The sequence below is a fragment of the Rhodnius prolixus genome, unplaced genomic scaffold (genome assembly GCF_049639745.1).
Source record: "Rhodnius prolixus isolate KJV_2025 unplaced genomic scaffold, Rpr scaffold_2, whole genome shotgun sequence".
Taxonomy (NCBI): Eukaryota; Metazoa; Arthropoda; class Insecta; order Hemiptera; family Reduviidae; genus Rhodnius; species Rhodnius prolixus.
Window position 1 is genome coordinate 62,338,622 of NW_027411592.1, and position 21,155 is coordinate 62,359,776.

Genomic DNA, 21,155 nt, shown 5'->3' on the forward strand with positions numbered 1-21,155 from the left:
CTTCTCTCTAGCGCCCTACCTGAATATTACCTGTCTACGTTGAGTATAGCAGCAACGGATTAAGTAAATTCCCTTCAACATCTGGCACCTATCTAAGCTCTCCAAAGAAGAATTTTAATATAATAAACAGAATATAATTTTGACAATGGCCACTAACTAACATTTTAGCGCAACTTTTGAACTTACATTTTGAAAATTAATTTACTTTTGATCTCATAAAAAAAAAATTGGATACATTTTTTAAATTAAAAAACAATCAAGTAAATCATCTTCCGCCGGATATAGGGCAGCTAGCTTTGTGTGTGGTGATAGCACTGCCCTGGGGATAGCCAGTATAGGTGAAATTGGATTTTTCACAAGCTCTTGTAAGATAAGATCTAATTGAGTTTTCCTGTATTATATTTCTACTGAAAAAGGAAATAATATCAGTTAACTTTGAGGGACATTTCTGTTTTTAATCCAAGGGAAATATGCCTTCACCCCTCCCTCCTGAAGGAAAAGAGAATTTTTGATTATTACTTGTCGATGGAAAGAAAGAAAAGCGCCTTGAGTGTTTTACTTTGCTGGCATTTAGCAGCATTAATCCCGTTCTCTCCGTCCAAAGGGCAGACTCTTTCCTTTCTCTTGAACCTAAACTTTTCCGTTTTCTTTGCCTCCATATTAGATGCAAAATATCGGGATCGTGCTGTTTTAGATTTTTTGCTTTCTACCAACGTCTGGAGGATATCTGATTGCCAAAGAGTGTTTTTTTTTTAGATATTAGTCTGCACATCCACCTGACTGCAAATTAGAACAGAACACAAAAACTAAAAACCGCAAAATGTAGAATCTGATATTAACTTTAGTTCCCAAGATAGGGACTTAATCATTATCAAAATAATTACCCAACACAATTAACATGGAGATGAACTGAGTTTACATTCATCTGCTTAATCGAGATCTGTTTATTCTGTGCGCACAATTCTACACCTTTATAACGCACTTTCATCACGCCCAAAGATTAACTGTTCTTTCAGTTTTGTAGTTTTACATAGTTCCCTTTACAAGAACTTTAAAAAAAAAAAATTGCAGCTTATGAGTCCCATCTTACTTAATGTTATGTTAGGTCAGGTCAGGTAGGTTAGGTTAGGTTAGGTTAGGTTAGGTTAGGTCAGGTCAGGTCAGGTCAGGTCAGGTCAGGTCAGGTCAGGTCAGGTCAGGTCAGGTCAGGTCAGGTCAGGTTAGGTTAGGTTAGGTTAGGTTAAGTTAGGTTAGGTTAGGTTAGGTTAGGTTAGATTAGGTTAGGTTAGGTTAGGTTATAGTTTAGAACTACATTATTTTGCGCCAATAAACTTTTCCGCGCCAAACATTTTATTCCTAAATACGGATTATTATATTTTTAAATAGATAATAAAGTAGTATCGTCGATTTCTTGGTTCCCTCAAGACGACATCATAATGTGACGAACATTGTTAATGACATTATCACCTTAAATCTGTGTGGCAAATCTACATGTCTGTAAGATGTCACTTTTCGAAATCTTTGAAATCGGACTCCCCCAAAGATGGATTTGTACCATCCAGGTTAAGAATCCATGCTGAAGATTGTCTAAAGGGTAAATTGCCTCTTTCTCAATTGGCCCAGGATCTTTCTTGTCCGTTCATGTCGCGAAATCATCTGTACTGTCTGCCAAAGTTAACCTTTTATCAAACACTTCTCTTGAACCTGATAATTTCTCTTATCTCTGAGTCTCAAATTGAAACAAACATTAAACATTATATTAAAAAATTATATTTTGGGGGAAAATTCCTCAAGAGGAACTTGAAGATTGCCTCTAGGAATTACCACATCAATATTTACCGCCAGATTTCTCTTGTGATTTGTTCGATTAGGTTGATAACCAGCGGTAGGTAAGACATTGAAAGTATTTAAATCGACTAGTCGAGTGTTCTTGAAGTAAATTTATTTATTCAATTAAATAAAAAAAAATTAATTGCTTTTATTTCTCAATTAAAATAAACCAATAACATTGCGCAATAAAAGTTTGTTTATTACGATAAATTCATGGAATTCTGGGTACTTTGTAGACTTTTGATTATTTTTATTAAAAACAAACAAAAAATCTGCGTTATTTTATTATTTTTGTATTTTTAAATATAGTTTTCAGAAAATGAATATAGCAATGTGTGGTTTGGGACTGGCCACACTGAGTTTCAGCTTCGGAATCGTGGTATTTGAAACTACAAGTGATCACCAAATTCTGTCCTTTTGATTGTACTCTGGCGCTACCTGTTTGTTTGGGAGGAAACAATGCTTGTTTTTTCTACTGTAAGAGATTTCCGGTTGTGAACTGTCAAAGGAAGCAGGCATTAGAAAAATTATGCGTTCCTCTAACTTGTGCTTCCGGTGAGTAGTGGTTGCCTTTATTTGGCGCACTTCCACTTACTAGGAGTAAGAGAAAGAGAATTAATAATATATTTATTATAATGCAAGAGAGTTGAGAGGCCCGTGCTGATGGCCTTCCGGTTTACTTAAGGTGGACGGAGGTGGATGGCCCGGGGCGAGGTAAAGTTAGAGTATGCGGTAGATATTGAGTTCAAGGTAGTGAGGAGGGGGACTGAAATTTTACACCCAAATAGTTAGGGGGTATCATGATGTTGTGTTGGCCCCCCTGCCGGCAACACTGCGCACCTAATAAGTCTGGCTTCCTGGTATAATCGAGAATGAAAATGAGCACTAAAGCTTGACTAATTGTACCACCGCCCCCGCCCCCAACTAGGGCTTCCTGCTCCCCCTCCTGCCACCGCCGCTCACCCCCACTTCGTTACCCCACTAATTAGCTTGGGGATTTTAGTTTCGCGGCAACACCTTAATGTAAACACAAATAAAACAACCGGGCCATTCATAAATGTTGATTAGGAATTAAGTCACTATTTCACAATCTTGTCGTAAGAGTTAAAGTTTCAAAATGGTGACGACACCGCCTGCACACCGCCATCTGGAAATCTGTTGCAAACACTCTCATCACCATCTTTCTGCTGATCTTCTTCTTGATTTTTAGCTAAGAATATTTCAGCAAAATAGCTTGTTCTAAATGTTCTGTCTGCTGGATGTTGCATTCTCCTAAATCTCAAAATCACTTTTCTTTGAAATACACTCCCAGGTAAAATAATTGTTTGGATTGATCCTGAGAAAGTGAATTCTTCGAATATGTCTCTAATTTATTATACCAGAGTAATAATGTAATTAGCTAAAAGATTTACCAACTAAAATTAAGCTCTAACACTGATAATTAATACTACCTAGAATAATTTTAGATTAGATGAGATCGCAATATAGGTCAATTACTCATAATAAAATTACTCATGCTGAGGAGTCATCATTGGAATATCTGAGGTTGCATTGACATCAATAAGTGCTTATCTCTGATTTACTCAATTCTAGCAACCTCCCATGCAAAACCTGAGTAAGCCATCACAGAACAACTGATCAGCATTCCAGGTGAAGGGGTCTGTTGGCAACAGTGTTGTTAACCCTTAACCTACTGTTCCTGCATCTACCTTGGAGATGATAGTTGTTGCAAAGGCTGCTGGATGAGTGATTTAGTCTAGCTCAAGTGGGGAAGTGCAGGACATGGATCCCCTTACGTAATTACAGAAATATAGGGAATAAAACAATTTGACCTTGATCCGCCAATAGAGCTGATTACTAATTACTAATTAAGATTGCTGCGTTTTCCTCTCTAAGGGCTCGCCTCGCACTAACCAATGATCGCTGGTTCAAGTGGGTCAATTAAAATTAGATAAATGATATTTACTTTAGCCAGCAAAAATATACTTTTATTTCGATGATTCACTGATTGTGTAGACGGAAAAATATGGCCACTTCTGAACACTTTTATTTTTTTGATATTACAATTTAGATAAGATTTTAGAACTTACCAAATACGTATATATGCTCCACCAGACTCTATGTGTTCAAAACAGAGTTTACCAAAAGCGTGTACGTAATGATTAAACTATTAGTAATATGTTTAATCTCAAGCTACTGTGCAGCCGACACCGTAGTCTTGAATCAATTGATGGATCAAGTTCTAGACTCTGCGAGAATTGTGATCAATCAAGGTGGACTGAATGAGCTGAAAATTCCGGACTCAGACTACGAATGGAAATACCGTTGGCACATTGTCAAGCTCACAGGACATGTTCGTTGTGCAAATGGAGTGGCGAGAGCGCTATCCAGCATCAGGAGGTGAGTGCTTATTTTTCACTTTCTCATGTCCATAATATGAAAGTTGCGATCATGGCAACCTACCGGCGCTGCTGCCACCAGCAACGTAAATCTATTCCGCCCGGAATATCAAACTCAAACACTTGGGAATTATTTTTGAAATAGTGTTTGCCGACACAAACACACATTATTTCGTTATTGACAGTACTGCAGCATTGCAATTACTTCCGTTTGTTTTGTAACTGTTAATAAACTCTTGGTAAACCTAACAGAGATTTGATCTGCATGATATTCTTGCAAATGATGGATCAATTTTGGAAAACTGTTCAGTTCAAATGGGCGCACTTGTGGTTCCATTTTAAGTATCCTAAGTTACCAAATTGTACAGCACCATTAGAAGTACCATGGTTGAAGAAATATCACTGCTCTTCCTCGTAGCATGGCAGCCCAAGTTAATGAAGGAATTTTTGTTGCAAATTGTGTCTGTACGTGTATTTTTATAGCCAGGGTAACTCAATGCACAAAATCACGGAAATTAACAGTTTGACATTTTAATTGGGTGCCCCAGGGAACAGTTTTGGGGAGCAAGGGTTATTTCACGGATTAGATTTTCTAGTTTTGGCCACGAACATTTCAACGATTTACATTAAACTTGGCAGCTCATTATCCAAACGATCTGCAACGAGAGAGAGAGAGAGAGAGAGAGAGACTGACAAACACATTGCGCCAGACAATGTCATTTTTTCTTTTACAAAGAGCTTCATTTGACCTCGGGCTGACATAATAATTCCATTCGTACTACGATTCAAGAAAACTTAATGACGTGAACTTCAGCAAGTGAAAGTTCACTACATCTATTTGATATTTTGTTTCAGAACTGGCGATACTACCATGACAACCGCCGGAAATAAGGTGATAGTTCGTACCCGATTGGGATTTGGTGAATTAGGATTCTATTTCGGCAGCTGTCAATTGAAGGCGGACCATCTGTTCTCCTACACGCATGATATCAAGGGCCGGATCGGTAGGAATTCCGTTGATCTGGAGATCTCGTTAACTGGACAAGGACCCCAATGTGTGGCAGCTTTAGATCATGTTGTACTTGACGACTTCGGCGATCTACGTGTGGACACAGGCGGCGGACCTATTCATCGAATCGAAGATCGAATCATTGAATGGTTAGCCAGATATTTCCACGATCAAATTGTCGGCATGGTTAACAAAGAGTTAGCTGAAAATGTAGCCAAAGCTTTGCCAAAGGTTGATCTTTGTTCGAAGATTCCTCACTAACTATTGCCATGATAAGGTTATTTGCTTTTCTTTTATTTTTTATAATTGTAGTTAATTAAAGACTTAATCCCAGCAAATGGCTAGTAATAGGATTTAATCTCGCCTAATCCAATATTCCAGCATTATCCATGACATAGTAGCATGGTTGAAGGTGTTTTACGCAGTGAGATAAAAGTGTCGAAGATATCGTAATTTCCAGAAATGTGCAACCATGAACAAGGTATTTGTCAGGCACTTTTAGTATTTGTCAGCAACATCTTTCTACTGGCGCTGATTTCTCTGTAGCCGTGTAATTTTTAAATATTTGAAGAAATTTTAACTATTAAAGGAATTGCATGTTTCTTTTCTGTCTGGTTTGAACATCGACTGTGCTCTGTTATCCTTCATACAATTTCTACAATAAAATTTGAGCAACATCTTAAAGATTGTAGAAGGGCAGATAACCAGCCACAGCATACGTTTTGTGCACCACTTCATCTTTTTTATGGTAATTATGTTAATAGATCGCCTTTATAAGCGCATAAGGATGGGCGATACCATCTGTGACGGTCAATTTTATTGCTTTGAAATCAAGGTAAGATCAGCAGGCTAAATCATACACAATACGGATCCTTAGAGTACTTCTCCCCCCCTACTTCCTAAACAGGAAATAAGTTCTTGACAGAAAGAGACTTGGCGAAAACCGGATATGGAAATATGGGTAGGGAATGCTACCTTGTTTTCATTTGTCCACCAATTTATTGCAGAACAGCAAGGGAACATGTGCTCGTCCTTCAGCCATCTTCAGCTATCGTTGGCACAAATTCTAAATTTTAAGAAGTAGAGCTAGCGCGTGTACCAACAGATTTATTTCCAAACAAACCAAGTAATAATGAAGAATACAACTGGAAGTAAGCAATTTTATTGATAACAAGTGATTACAGTGAATTAACATTCAGCTAAAGAAATATTACTCTTCCATTTTAGCGCAGAGATTATATTTTTGCAGAGCGTAGCGAAAGCTGTAAGTTAAATCTTTCTCAAGAATGGGTTTGACTTTGTCTCGGAAGTATTTTGTCAGCCATTGGTACATTTTGACATCAAGATCTGCGAGAGGACCGCCGTTGGTTTCCAATTGAAGATCACCGAACTTATCAATAACAACGCGTTTGATGGCTGCCTGACAGTTTGTCTCGTCGTGGGTCAACAAAATGCTCACGCCTATGGAATTATTGTCAATTTTAACCTTAACTTTGCGACTCACGCTCACCCAGTTTTTCGCGTTGAAATAACAAGTTCTGAACTGGAATGCTAATTTCTGCATTTTCAGTTTGCTGGTAATGAGCGTCGTCTCTTGAGATGCAGACATTTCGGCTGAGTCAGCTCTGAAAATGATACAATCAATTACAGTATCAATTACAAATACAATTAAGTATATAAATTCTGAAACTCAGACAACATCATAAAAGGAAGTATTTGCTTTAAAAGTTTTAAAAGTTAAAAAGCTATCTTCACCAGGAGGGATTCACCAGAGGACTGCGCGTTGAATTTGGGAATTTGGTTTAAAGGTTCCATTAGGGTTTCAAGAGTAGGTTTTAAAAAATGTGTAACGCCAAAGAGAGCGATATAAGTGCGAAACCAAAACTAATGTTTCCCTAAAGAAGGAAGATCCCCTCTATTCGTATTAGCAGCTCGTCCTACTGCTGACCCTGTTGGATAGATAAATGTAAGTTTAATAATTCGATGCACACCGAGAAGCTTAAATAAATTATCGGCAGTTCCTCCTAGCAAACTAGGTTTTATTTCCGGTTACGTAATAAGTAGAAGCTCACTAAGGAAAACGTTTGTCTGCTCATGAACTCATGACAGAAAACACACCAACCCTTTAATGATGTAAAATATTGCATTGTCAATTAGCCCTGAAGATGACCTAGGTCGAAAGCTCGGCATAATAAAAAAATATATCTTGACTGAGATTGGCATTTATTTTTCTCATCCTACTGAAACAATCAGTCACCCAATAATAATGAACAGTAATTACATATATATTCAAACAAACTAAAACATACACAATATATAGATAAAAAAAAATCTAATCTACACCGGATACTCGCGGATCTTTTGAGATTCTCAATAGATTAAAGAATACAACGGAAGTAATATGGAAGATTATTTAATTAATTAGCAGCAGCCGTTAAAAAAATCGAATGTTGAGGGCGTGGTACTGAATGAGAACGAAATGTTTGACTGATTTTCCCGTGCAGCTCAAGACTAGTGCATCAACAGTTGGAATTCACATTAGCGCTTTTTGAAATTTCCTAGATGATTCTGGTCAGTCAAATGGTTTCACTTGAACTTGGACTTAAGATTATTCTAAGGCCAATCAATTTAGTTCAAACCTTCTTCCTACAGGAAATATTGATTTTAGAACAGTTTTGGTGCTTATAAATTAAGGATAATAATTTCTGCGAATTACAGTGGCCTAAGAAAGGGAAGAAAAGAAAATTAAAAAGATAAAAATCAGGGAATTGAACAAAACTTTAATTTATCACGATTTACATTACAGTAATTTTTCTGTTGCAAACAGGAATAAAAACTAGAAATATAAATAGGATGAAAAAATAATTGCCATTTCAGTCGAGTAAAATTTATTTTGCCGAGCTTTCGACCTAGGGACTAGGTCATCTTCAGGGCTAGTTTAGAAAATAATACTTTTACATTTCAGGGTTGGTGTGTCTTCTGTCTTGTCTGTTCATGGACTTAAATATAAAATAAGACCACCATTTTGCGTAGGTTGTCCTGAGTTGAGTACGTAGTAAAGGCGTGGCATGATTCATATGGGCGTGGCCAGCTCACACTAACGTAGCTTTCTGTTGGCTCAACAGAACGCCTACTTTTCACATGTTCTACACTCCATTCTGATTTGTCAGCTTTTTATTGCCCGTTATTTCTTATTAAAATACATCTCAAATGCTTTTAATCAATTCCCCCCCCCCACAGGTATTTGATGAATTATTAGAAAATGCAATAAAAATAAATAAAAATAAAAATAGACAGAAAATCCAGATTTTTTTGGGCGTAATATCAACTGATTTATGTTACTAAAATAAACGGAAATCGGAAAGTTACAAAATATTAATTATTTTATTGTAAAATAAAAAAAGAACACTCGGCATATTGTTCACTTCTAAATCCGCCATTGTCCTAAGATTATCTACATGTGACTGTCATTTAACAGAACTGGTTGTGAGGCAATCGAACGTTTTCCTCATTGGCACCTCGTTTGGGGGAACTAACATAATTAGCTGTTACTGGAGATTGCGTGAACACTAGCTCCAGCTTCATTCTCAAGTCTAAAATTCACGATTTTTCCCTTAACTCTCAATAGTCATTGTTAAATCTTATCTATTCAATGTTACCAACATTGTAGTACAGTTTGTAAAACCGTAGATTACACTGAATCCTACCGAAACTTACCGGAAAGCCTACCATAACCCCTTCCCCGGGAATCATTGAAGTGAAAGTAGACGCGTGACGTATTAAAACAAAACCTAGAAGCGATTTTCCATTTAAACCCAAAACAAAGTGACTATTCCATTAAGTAATGAGGTACTTCCTTTTCTAACCCGGAATACCAGAAACCCAACCACCCGTGCTTACACATTAGAGGGATCCACCGCCTCTTACCCAACTTTTTCCCAATTTTCCGGAGAAATTTCCCAATTAAAACTCATATATTTATCTGTTGTCAATCTCCAGACAAAGTTTCAGTAAAAAAGGGAGCGCTGTTTGCTAGATAATCTGAACCATTCAAAGAAATCTATTCAGTGAAGTGTTAATGGGGGGGCCCCATTTAATTTAGACCCGCATTTGATTTTAATTAATACTATACAGGTGGCAAGGCAGGCAAAAAGAAAGTCCAATTCTTGCTCTACCAGCGACGCCTTCATCGAATTCCACAGAAAAGATTCCAGCTAATAGTTATAAATCTACAAATATTCCATTAATATCCCAAATTTAACGGGAATCTTGAAAAGACATTTTCGATTAAAGGAAAACTTGGCTCAGTCAAACAGCACTTCCGGTGAATACATTTTGTTCAAAAGGTGATGAAAGTGTACAGTGTGCTGAAATGGCACGTTTAATGTGGCGTTACTCACAATCGCCCTTAAGAATCTGTTACAAATACCAGTTGAGAGATCTACAAGGATCAAACAGTATGTTTTTATAAATTGAACACTAACAACAGAAAAATAATTCATCGTCATTTCCGGTTACCCTATACTGAACGCGTTTGAACTTTTCGATTTTGGTCTCAAAAATTCAAAACCCAAACAAATCTCACCTCTTGAGACTTTTTAAAGAACAGAGTTCTCCTCTATTGCAATGGCATTGTCCTGCAACGTCAAACAGCGTCCACTTAAAATTCCACTTTGTGTACAGGTCCGGTATGCGAATTTTGTCTGGGATATTCTTGCGCACCAATACTAGTATATCATCCACCAACAAGTCCAGGTTGGGAAGCACATCTCGGCCAACAACGCAAGTCCACAAACCCACCGTCACCAACAACCACTTCATTTTCCTAACTGATCTTTATCTAGTAATCTTACTCGAGTAAAACTGTTAATTGGTTCTCCAATATCAATGACGCACACAATATTAAAATATTTTATTAATAAACAACAGATTTAATGGGCGTAATAAAAAAATACGAATCTTTTAATAACATCAATTTTTAAACAATGGGACGTAAAAGTAATAACCCATTGTATATCCAAAATAATGTAGCACATACCTACCTAATTAATGAAAGAATATAATTTTACATAAATCTGGCGAGAATCCACTTGAATTTGATGTTACACCAACACCATCAGCCCATTTCTCCCATCTCTTACTAACAACCGGCCACTTTTCTAATCTACCTTCCAGCGGAACACAAATTTTAAGACCAAAAAGTGGAATTTAACTAATTTTCTTTGGCTCTTTTTCCATTTAATAATGAAAATTACAGAAAAATTAATTTTTCTTTTGTCTTTTTTTTTTAACTTGTTGCCCTATTTTGACATTTTATTAAGTTAATAGAAAGCAAGAAGCACGGCACTTTTCTTGCAAAAGCTGCATCACATTCTCCCCTTCTTGGAATCAATTTGAATGAGGAGGCACTTTCGTTGCCAAAGAGGGAAACCATTAAAAGGTATAATTACTTATTTAATTATTTTGTATTACTTCCCTTTACTCACGGTGAAGAAAGGAACTGCAACCTTTTGCTGAATTTTCTGTTTTCAGAATCTATCCAAAAAATATCACTTTTTAGGCCCCCTGAGGCTAGCGATTTTACCACCGTTTGTAAGTACTGTTTGGTTGCATCACTGCCTCATTTTTGCTGTGCCACAAATGGCTCGGAACCCAGCGGAACCAAGCTGCCACTCTTACCTCCTTAACCTGTACGATCGGACACCCACACAATATTTACCAATACCTCATACTCTTTAATTAACTCCTATGACGAGGTCTTAATGGATCCGCCTGGATGTTTGCGTAAATTGTTCTACTTTATGCAATTTATTATACTCATAATCATAATCGCCGAAGCACAAACTTACTGCCAGGAGCTTTAAACAGATTGCAGTTAATTTTTCCTAGACATACTGATAATTCCAGTGTATTATCGCCGAACGCTGGAACTGTTTGAGATTCTCGCAGACTTAAGAACTATGTAATCGCTTAATTATTATTAATTTTTTCCTATATATTCTTAAGAGATCACCTTATCTAAATTATTTTGATTCTCAGAAACTATTTCATTAAGAAAAAGAAATGAATAGTTATTTTAAGGTTATAAATGTTTTAATTGGGGGGAAAAAATGTCGCATTTTCTCCTAAAACCAATATCAAATCCTGTGTAAGTCGCTAATTCTGGGTACGGGATAATTTAAGGTCTGACAAAGTCCTTAACTGATGAATGCCTTTTAATATAAGAAACTAATCACAGGTGGTTAGATATTGGTGCAATAGATATTTATGATGGAGTGGAAATGCAATTAACTTTAATTGTTCTACTTGGCAATAATTAGAACCAATGAGATTGAATCAGGACACGCTGAATTTTTAATTCAATTAAATTCAACTACTGTAGCATGAAATTGACACGAAATTTATGCAATTTCATTTCCAAAAACAAAGATTACCTTTGTATCTTTGCCATTAATGAGATGTCCCCATAAATACAAGTGCGAAGTTGGGGACGGGTGTTGGTCTAGTGGTCAAGAGCGTGGCTTCGTATGTGGGGGATCTCCGGATCGAATCCTGCGCATGACTAGTTCTTATTTGTCAGAAAAAAAATTGTTTATAGTAAAGTATGAGCTTCCGCCGCGCGTCCACAACACCTAATTGATAATTGGACGTTAAGCCCCGCCTGAAAAAATAGACGATTACTTTACTTTTACTAGTGTGAAGCCCCAATCTTATGAATTTCTCCTGGTCCAAGTAAATAGATAATTTTCTTAAAACTAAAAAGTAGTTATTACAAGTTCAATATAGAGGTGACAATGGTGAAGTAATAGTAATGTACAAGGTGACAGGCTTTGATAAAACGATATTAACCTAACGATGTATTCAAGTTCTAACCTTCGTTAAAGTTACATAACAAAGGGAAAGATAAATTCCGTAAAGTCACACTTTCGATTGATTGCGACTTAGGTAATCCGATTTGGAGCAATTCTTTCCAAAATGCGATTGTAGTGCAGTACAGATTCATAACTTGTATTGTATATATTAAGTTAACATAATAATGTAAACTTGTTATGAGATGTGAGGGTCTACATCAGCTGTCTAAGATTTGTTGAAGAGCTCATTAAAATGGTAAAACCATCTTATTTCTATTTCTGAGTTAGATGTAGAAGATGAAAGAACCAAATTGATAGTATGCTGCATCTGTGTATGGAAGCTGGAAGTAATCTAATATCGGCTCCACCAAACTCAGTCACATGGAATTCCAAATGAGATGGCTCCCAGAGCGCTCTGTCTTGCCGCACAGCATCCAGCTGCTTTCATTAAATAAACAAAAATACGTTAAGTAAACTCCAGCCCTGAAGTAAAGCTGGTCGCTAAGAAGCCTGTACTCAGACACATTATTGCATTATTGAAAACTTAGTCAAACTTTTAAAGTAACGGAGGAAGAAAAACCATGCTATTTTCTCTATTTTCCCACTAAAGATCGGAAATTCATTTATTTATAGAAAATTGGGGACTCTAGATGAGCAAGCGGCTACACAGTAATAACGACTCCATTTAAACTTGAAGGTGCAGGAGTGCTTGGGAACAGTTTGGATTCATCCATAATTACAGGAAGTGAAATTTATGGTTATGGATATTAGTACAGGAAATTATTGGCAGAAGATACAAAATAGAATGGAGGTTAAACATTAATCCATCAGAGGAACATCATTTTATAGTTAAGGGCTTGTTCAAGGTGGTCCTAAAGTATTGTTAACTTTTAATTTACTACTAACATGGGCGCCACGGTAGCCGAGCGGTTAGAGGCGAGACCCGCAAAGCTAATATCTATTGTGGTACTGGGTTCAATTCCCCGGCCTTAGACCTTGAATTTTATTTAATGGTTAATAAAAGAAATTTACAGGAAAGTATGTTTGCTAGTCGCCTCCGTCCACGACACCTAATTGGTAGTTGGACGTTAAGCCCCGCCTGAAAAAATAGGCGATTACTTTACTTTTTTACTAGTTACGTGATTCAATACAGAATAATCACGGCCCCAAAAATATCTCTATACCAGAGATAATTGTAACAGCTATTTTGGAGGGAAATCTGAACATTAAACTGGCACTTGCTGTTGCCCTTTTACTCCAAAAAACCATATTGTCACTGCACAACTCACATCAATTTGTCCAATCTAATTGTTTTGTTACATGAGATCACCGAACGAATGTTTACAATGATAATTTAATACTGAACATCTGCAAGATTCTAATCGTTTCCGTTTTATACGAGTAGCAGGAGTTACACCATACTCCTATCACGTGGTTAACTGAATGTTGTATACAATTAGAAGAAACTAGAAAATGTAAGTTAGTAATGTAATGAGGTGAAATGAAGCAGATGAGTGAATCTGAGCGTAGAGCCAGAAATGAAGACTGAAAGCGGTGTAATGGAATACAACTGTCATCTAAATCTCCTTACAGCTGTGTCGGATTTATAAAGTAATGGCTGGCGAGGATTATCCCGCGGAGTAGGAGGAGGAGACGACTTACCGCTGCTGTTAAACCGCGACGACCGCACGTTCCCTTCCAAGCATTATCTTGGAACGCTCACTGCAATATCATTTAGTGGATATCCATTTAACGGTGCCATAGTTATTACTACATCCTGATTAAGGTAGAGAACTGGAGAGCCGTCAGTCACAGTGTTCTGCGCTGGTCTCCTTGAAGTGTCACCACAGATCCTCTTCCTTTCTTAAAAGACCCCTCGCAGAAACACACGGTACTTAGCTAAGCGACTTGTCGCCATCGTCTACTCAATCGATCGATGAAGTTCTTGTAAACTCTTTAAAGCATTTATTACCTGAATTCAGGTTCAGGTTCCCATCTCTCGCAGGCAGAGTAAAGCGGAACTCAGTCAAACGATGACGTTACTTCCTTTTACTAGCCCAGTATGTTGAGTCTTTAAAGATCGATCAAATTTTATCGTTCCAAAAAGCGGAAAGTTTAAATCAACCACACCACATTCGACAGTTGCGCAATGTTGCCAACCAAAATCTTTCAATGTTTTATTTTTCCTTGAAACCACTTAATATTGTCCTTAATTCCTAAAAACATAATTTCCGTTCCATTAATCAATTATATAACATCTACTTCATTCTTATCTCTACTAAGAAGGATTAACCAATTGAAATTATTTATACAATTTAATTTGTGTGAGTCTTATTGCAATCTAAATAAAAATAATTACTTGCGTCATTATAACGAAAAATCGATTAAAATCTCGTTTTGAATCAAAGTGAAGAGTGTGCGCCTCGTTGAAGGCGCTAATCAATTGAAGTATTCCAATTTCTGATTATTTTTTATCGGCTGCAAAGTGGAAGATATCAAAAATTTAAAATGTTCGACGTAATTACAGGTTTGGAAATCCCTTGAATTCGAAATGAAATCTTAAAAGGATGTGCGCGCGCGTGTGTGTAGATGTAGTTCGGAAATCCGGTTAACAGCAACCAATACTCAAATCGAATTTGAGTTCCTTTATGTCAAATTTACATCGGAAATGTCCCTTTTGAGGTTCCATGAAAACGAAAATGTGGTTTTTAGAAATTAGTTAGTTTGTGTGTAACAAACATCTTAAAAACTACAAATTGCGGAGATCTAAAACATTATATTTAGATTAGACTCTACCAGGAAACCTTGTTGCAACCTGCGAATTGGTTCACTAATTTAAACACATTTTCCAAGTCTTATTCATAACATTTTCCCCGGAAAGCCACGTGTTATGACGTGATGCAAGTGAATAGGAACAAAGTCTACGTTTCCGGTAATACTTAATTACGCAAGTTGTGATATGAGGAACTTTCCCAGATTTCCCAGACGATTAGTTTGTCAAGTGCATTAAACAAGCACCACTCTTTCTCAAAATTTTCCCATTGAAACAGAGCAGGCAGATAACACTAGATAAGATAGTGTAGACTATAAAAGCCAGTGGCAAACCACCACTTAGTTCATTGAGGGAAGATGAAGTGGGCACAGATACTGTTGGTGACAGTGGCGCTGGGATGCTGCCGAGCGGACACGGTCGTGCTGAACCAGCTCATGGACCAGGTGCTGGATTCCGTCAGGTTGGTCATCACGCAGGGTGGCATGGACCATCTCAAGATCCCGGACATGAACAACAGCTGGAAGTACAAAAAGTTCCACATCAAACTGAGCGGCAAGGCCAGCTGTCAGGATGGTGAAGTTGGCTCCCTGGCATCCATCAGGAGGTAAATATCCAACTAAATCTAAATCTATACTGATATATCTAGAGAAGTTTCAGATCCGGGACCGCATTTAGCTCAGTCTGACCATCTTCCACCGCTAAGTCTGAAGTAAATGTGGACTACACTCCCGGCGGCTGCCACAGAGTGGAATGGTGGCAGGTAAGACTATCAGTAATTCGTGTGATTGATTTCAGGACAGGCGACACGACGCTCCAAACAGTTGGTAACAAGGCGATTTTGAACGTAAAACTTGGACTTGGCGAATTAAACTTCCATTTTGGTCGATGTCGCTTTAAGGCTAAACGTCTGTTTTCCGTATCATCTAAAATGAACGCAAAAGTCAGATCCAATTCCATAGATCTACAAGTCTCGTTGACCGGTCAAGGCGCGCAATGTGTTGCCTCTTTGGATCACGTGATCTTGAACCAATTTGGCGGACTGGACATACACACCGGAGGTGGAGTTCTACACAAAATCGAAGATAAAATTCTTTCCTGGGCAGCCAAACATTTCCACGATAAGATTGTGAACATTGTGAACGCCAAGTTGGCCGAAGTTGTGAATAATTCGCTACCCAAGATGGACCTCTGTTCCAGAATTCCTCACTGACCCTTGAGCGTTCTTAAGAACTACACTGAAGACTACTTTGAATACATGGCACTCCACGAAGACTGTTGTATCTTTGTTTGTTTTTTGTGTAGTGCATTTATAAATTAGAAGTTGTAATAATAAACATTTATGTTCCTCGCATTTCGTTACACCAGTGACTGTAGACGGTGACACCTGAAGGCTTGGCCAGTTTTCTCCAGACTAGAACCATCCTACATGGGCTGGTGGTCCTAGAAGTGTTACCAACAGGTAGGAAGATTTTGGGTAGCCCACCATAAAACAGTTAAATCGATGATTTAAGGACAATTATCTTTTGAAATTAGGGAAGCATTTAAAAAATATGACACCGATTTTTGTATAAAGCCCTAGATCTCAAATTTCATTCATGATTTAACGCACCAATCTCTATTCTAATGTAAGTGTTGTTAGTGCATTACAGAAAAATTAAAAGTAAAAGTCACATTCTCAAAATCAACTGATGAAGCGAGCTCTATTGGTCGATAAGAATACAAAACTAGTGAGAAATTTAAAACATAAGCAACAGATAAAAAAAATTAACGATATTACAGTTCTGCGGATTTAATCATTTTTGAATTTATGCAGGATTTGGTTTGTAGGGAGGGGGCTGCAGATATCTGCACTTCCTGTTCTAGCCGAGGGAACTCTTGGGGCCGCGCTCTTCTTTTCGACTAGTTTCCGGTTACTGGAAAGTTGCTTCAATTTCCTGTTTCTCAGTTTCCATTAATTTGACTCTTTAAAATCATTACTGTGTAGAGAGTTAAAAAAGAAGTTTTATCCAATAAATGTTGTAACGATAGAAATTCAGAAAAAGCAGTCTACAAACTAGTCTACAAACAGTCTACTAACTAGTCTTCAAAAATAAATAAATAAATAAAATCAGCTGGCCAGACTTAAATAAAAATGGAAGTTTCTTAATAAATGAGCTCATTAATTGGACGAACGAAAAGACACCGCCGAACCAATAGAAACACATGAAGAAATCAATGCGTGTGATAGGACTTGAATGTGTACGTAGGTGACCAAATTAGTATTGTGCTGGGGATGTAGCCTCAATCAATCATGTGTCGGCCATTACGGGGTGTCAGCGCGCTGTTAGTGCCCCAGATATCCTCACCGCTGGCTATTCATACCCTGGGAATTATTCCCCAAATTGTATCCCTCCCCAGAGCAGACTAGAACCAAACCTCCTACACCCTAGTTTGTAACCAGACTTGGTGATGGCGGTGGAGGTGGGGGCAGTTTTCTTTCACTAAAATAAAAGAAAATCAGGTCAGCACACTCACAGGACTTTCCATTACCGTATTTGGAAGTTTTTTTTTTTTTAGATTCAAATTATAAATTAAAAAGCTAGTAAAACATAATATCAAACACATCCTCAGTAACAAAAAGATTTTTTTTTGGAGGGGAATCATGACGTCACAATTCCCCCCCCCCCAAACTCGTTAAATTCAATATTCCTGAAGTTTCACACCAAGTATTAGCGGTAACCACCAAGTTCAAGTTCAACTTGAATGAAGCTGAACTTTCAGCCCAACTAACAGCTCAGAACTTTGCCCATAATAATCTTAAATGTCACACAGGTGATGTAACCGTACAATATACTGAAAAGGCAGATTAATAACAATAATAATTAAGATTATTCAAAGAAGAAATAACATCCTTTTTAGCCAGATTAATTTTACTACTTCTTGAATAAGAAGTCCTTAGTTTTCGTCCAAGAGGTTACCAATAAAAGAAATAATTCTATTTCATGTCCAGCCAACATATTTAAGTTTATTAATTATAATTATTTAATTTAAATAAAATATTTCGACTAATTTAAAAAAAAAAAAAAATTGATTAAGTGAAGTGGCACTTTCGGTCTTTTATTTTAGTTTTTTGAACGTTTTCTTCAAATTTTAGTTCCATACGTATTTAATTCTTGTTAATATTTAGAAAGTGTCCAGTTGGTACATCACTCTGAAAGGCACGTTAGAGGTAAGCCTCCCTCCACCAAAAGTGCCCTTACATGGATATCCCAAAGAAAACGATCCAAAATAAGGTTATAGATCTTCAAGTTGACATATAGCAAATGGCTGCACCTAACCACATATCAGATTTGAACTTGAGATTTATGGTCTGAGAGTTACTATAGAGGCACAGAATCGCACAACAATTTACAAACTTCATTATTATCATCAGGAACAGCTTACGAACATTATTGTCGGGAAGAGCGCCAGTCTTAAAGCAGTTCTCTCTTATTTCTTTCTATTGTTACCATTTTTAATGACGTAAATCGATCATTTGCAAATCAACAATTAGTTACAAAATGGCCGTTGATGCGCCAAAAATAAATACTAAAATTAGTTAGAAATTTAATTAGCTCAAAACATTTGACATCAAATGAAATAAAATCATCGCCTTGCAAGGAAGGTTTCGTGGAACATCAGCATGTTGAATATAATCTAATACTAGCACGGTAAACTTCTGGTTTCCTTCAATGATAGTCGAGTGGTACGCTAGGTTGCGATAGGAGGCCTCAGCTTCTTAGCTGTCAAAGGAGATTATGGAAAAACCTTGTAAAAAAAAAGGCGAGAAATCTCCCACCAGAACTACTTCCCCTCACTCGGTGGAATTCATTAACCCAGATTCCTGGGGGAGGATGTTTCACGAAAAGGTAACTGCATCTTAATGCTGTTCTACTGAGTACTGGGTTGTTTAGCATTCTGAGACCACAGAGTTCATATTGCAGAAAAAGTGATTGGTTGGTAAGTCACTGCAATTGGTTATGAGTGGAGGCTTCAGAGTGGTTCGATAAGTCTCTTTGGCTGCAATGCCTTAGGGGAACGACCCCCACCTTATATGCTAATCTAATCCAGCTTAAATCCTGTCAGTAAGTACAAGGATGTGCCTTGCTTAATTTCTAACTGATGCGTGAATTCATTTAATCGGACCACTTCTAGTGCTGCATGATTCTCTGGAACTGTGGTAAATCTAAGCGCAGCCAGCGGGACTGTTTATCTGAAGATGAAACACATCGGCAGCAAGTAGTTGAAGTCATGTAGTTACATTTAGAGCAGAACCGGTGTTTTTTAAAGAGAGTGATAGAGTGGGAGTGGGAGGGAAGTTGGACAGAGCTGCCGTCGGATGGCACCAGGCGGCGCGCTCATAAATCATAATTGAGAAGCTGCAATGAAAAGAGCTCTAAAGAGAAGCTTTTTAAGTGATCCCCGCCAACACTAGCGGATCGTCACTACCAACAGCAGCGCTCGTACAACAGAGGTACGTATGTAGGTCGGCGGTACACAGCTGTAGATGGTTGCAGATCGATACGAGCTGATTGAAGGCTCCTCCACTTCATCTCTTCTAGAGCACTGCGGTACATGAGCTACTCCAACCTCCCCCACTGTAAGCAGATCTCTTCTAGCAATTAGTCTATTGTTATAACTAGCCCTCCAAACAGCCGATCCTCTGCTAACTTAAATTTAATCAATCTGCAAGAGTGGATCACAGCTGCCATGTTTGATTCACCTTTCTAAAGTCTTCCCAGTTCAATACTCCAAGACCATCCAACCTGAGACATGTATATCCATTAATTTAGCAAATGGACCTCACTGTCTTTAGGCGCCGCTCAGAGAAGTCTAAAGAGACTAAACTGGGCAAAATACATTTTATACCCATTTTTAAATATCGTAAAAAGAATGTTTGTTTTCCGGGTGGAGTCCGGAAAAGCGGTTTTTACAAATTAGCAGGAAGGTGAAAACTTTACATCGCATTCAGAGGCGGCCGACCATCTACAGCCCAACTCATTTTTGTGCCAAGCATACCCTAAATACATTTTCGCACATAATGACAATTTGAAAGACCAAATCCAGTGCGGGAAAATGTAGTCTAAAGCGCAGGACCCACTAACCAATTTCAGTATTATCCAATTTTATCCAGGCAATATAAGGAGTGGAGTGGCTGTTGTGCAACCCCTTCTTCAGCCGGTAATAAGATCCAATTTGTACTGCGGTGAAGGTTGAAGCCGTAGGAAGGATGAGTGAGGGTGGAATTAATGAAAACGCGACCAACTACCTCACTGGCACTTCAATAGAGCAGATCAAATCCTGACTTTTATCTTGGGATATTGCAAAATCCCGAGATTGGGAGCGCAGCCGGTTGGTAATTGTGTTGTCGGTTCCTGGAGAGGCGCTCTCACAGGATCCATCACCGAGAATTGCCTGACGTCTTTACTAAATACAGTGTTTAATGTTAAAAAAACAGTGTTTAATATTATGAAACTTGCTACAAGTCACAAAATGTATTCGATAGAGTGGCAGTTCAGCTCATCTGATAACATATTGTATTTCCTTTAGTAGATAAACTACATATTAAACAAAGATCGTCAGGTTGTCTTAGATCATAATTAAGTTAGAGGGCAACCGTTCTAGTAGCAGGCCTGGGTTTTGGATACAGTAACCCTGGTTCAACAGTAACCCTTTCTTAGCTCGGAATTAAGATTTATTCCACATAATGATGCGCAATGCTAAGTGTATTGTAATATTGTGGCGACCTGTTCGGATGCTTTGGGTGTATGTATACATATATAACATATATATACATATACATATATATATATAATGTAGTCCACACACACACACACACGTATGAGAGGGAGATGAGCTACAAGATGATTGTAATTGATTGGTTGCCTGGAGCCGTTTAAGGGGGGGATATTATCATGTTAGCGCGCCATCTGTTTGTATTAAATTAACATTAACTCAGTCCAGCTGTAATTACCGTCCGAACCGACCAGCTGACCGAGACTGCCACAATCTCTGCGGCTCACTCCAATATAAAACAATTATGGCCGCCATAAAACTTACCTGTATCGATTATTTTTATTTTATCTGGTGAGAGGGAAATTTAAGCAAATTCTAAACAATAATACGTCACAATCTGTGACGATATTTTCAGAGACTGGACAATGTCTCATGCTGAATAGAACATTAGAGAGATGCCTAAACACCCCGTCTCCCTAGATGTGCCATTAAACGAATGTTTAAGATATCCTCTTTGGAAGAAATGCGGGTTTGAAATT

The 21,155-nt window shown here is 37.8% G+C and overlaps 3 protein-coding genes across 3 annotated transcripts; 2 read left to right on the top strand and 1 right to left on the bottom strand.

Moving 5' to 3' along the window:
* The first annotated feature begins 3,942 nt into the window (after nucleotides 1–3,942).
* On the top strand, nucleotides 3,943–5,576 carry LOC141450117 (uncharacterized). Its single transcript, XM_074120192.1, has 2 exons — nucleotides 3,943–4,230; nucleotides 5,085–5,576. The coding sequence occupies exons 1-2, from the start codon at nucleotides 3,989–3,991 to the stop codon at nucleotides 5,497–5,499; spliced, it is 657 nt and encodes a 218-aa protein (XP_073976293.1). The 5' UTR covers nucleotides 3,943–3,988; the 3' UTR covers nucleotides 5,500–5,576.
* Nucleotides 5,577–6,384: 808 nt separating this feature from the next.
* On the bottom strand, nucleotides 6,385–10,123 carry LOC141450118 (uncharacterized). Its single transcript, XM_074120193.1, has 2 exons — nucleotides 9,824–10,123; nucleotides 6,385–6,863 (listed from the first exon to the last, which is right to left on the bottom strand). The coding sequence occupies exons 1-2, from the start codon at nucleotides 10,057–10,059 to the stop codon at nucleotides 6,449–6,451; spliced, it is 651 nt and encodes a 216-aa protein (XP_073976294.1). The 5' UTR covers nucleotides 10,060–10,123; the 3' UTR covers nucleotides 6,385–6,448.
* A 5,072-nt stretch (nucleotides 10,124–15,195) lies between these two features.
* LOC141450125 (uncharacterized) lies at nucleotides 15,196–16,213 on the top strand. Its single transcript, XM_074120227.1, has 2 exons — nucleotides 15,196–15,466; nucleotides 15,658–16,213. Exons 1-2 carry the CDS (start codon nucleotides 15,219–15,221, stop codon nucleotides 16,070–16,072), a joined length of 663 nt encoding a protein of 220 aa, XP_073976328.1. The 5' UTR covers nucleotides 15,196–15,218; the 3' UTR covers nucleotides 16,073–16,213.
* The last annotated feature ends 4,942 nt before the right edge of the window (nucleotides 16,214–21,155 follow it).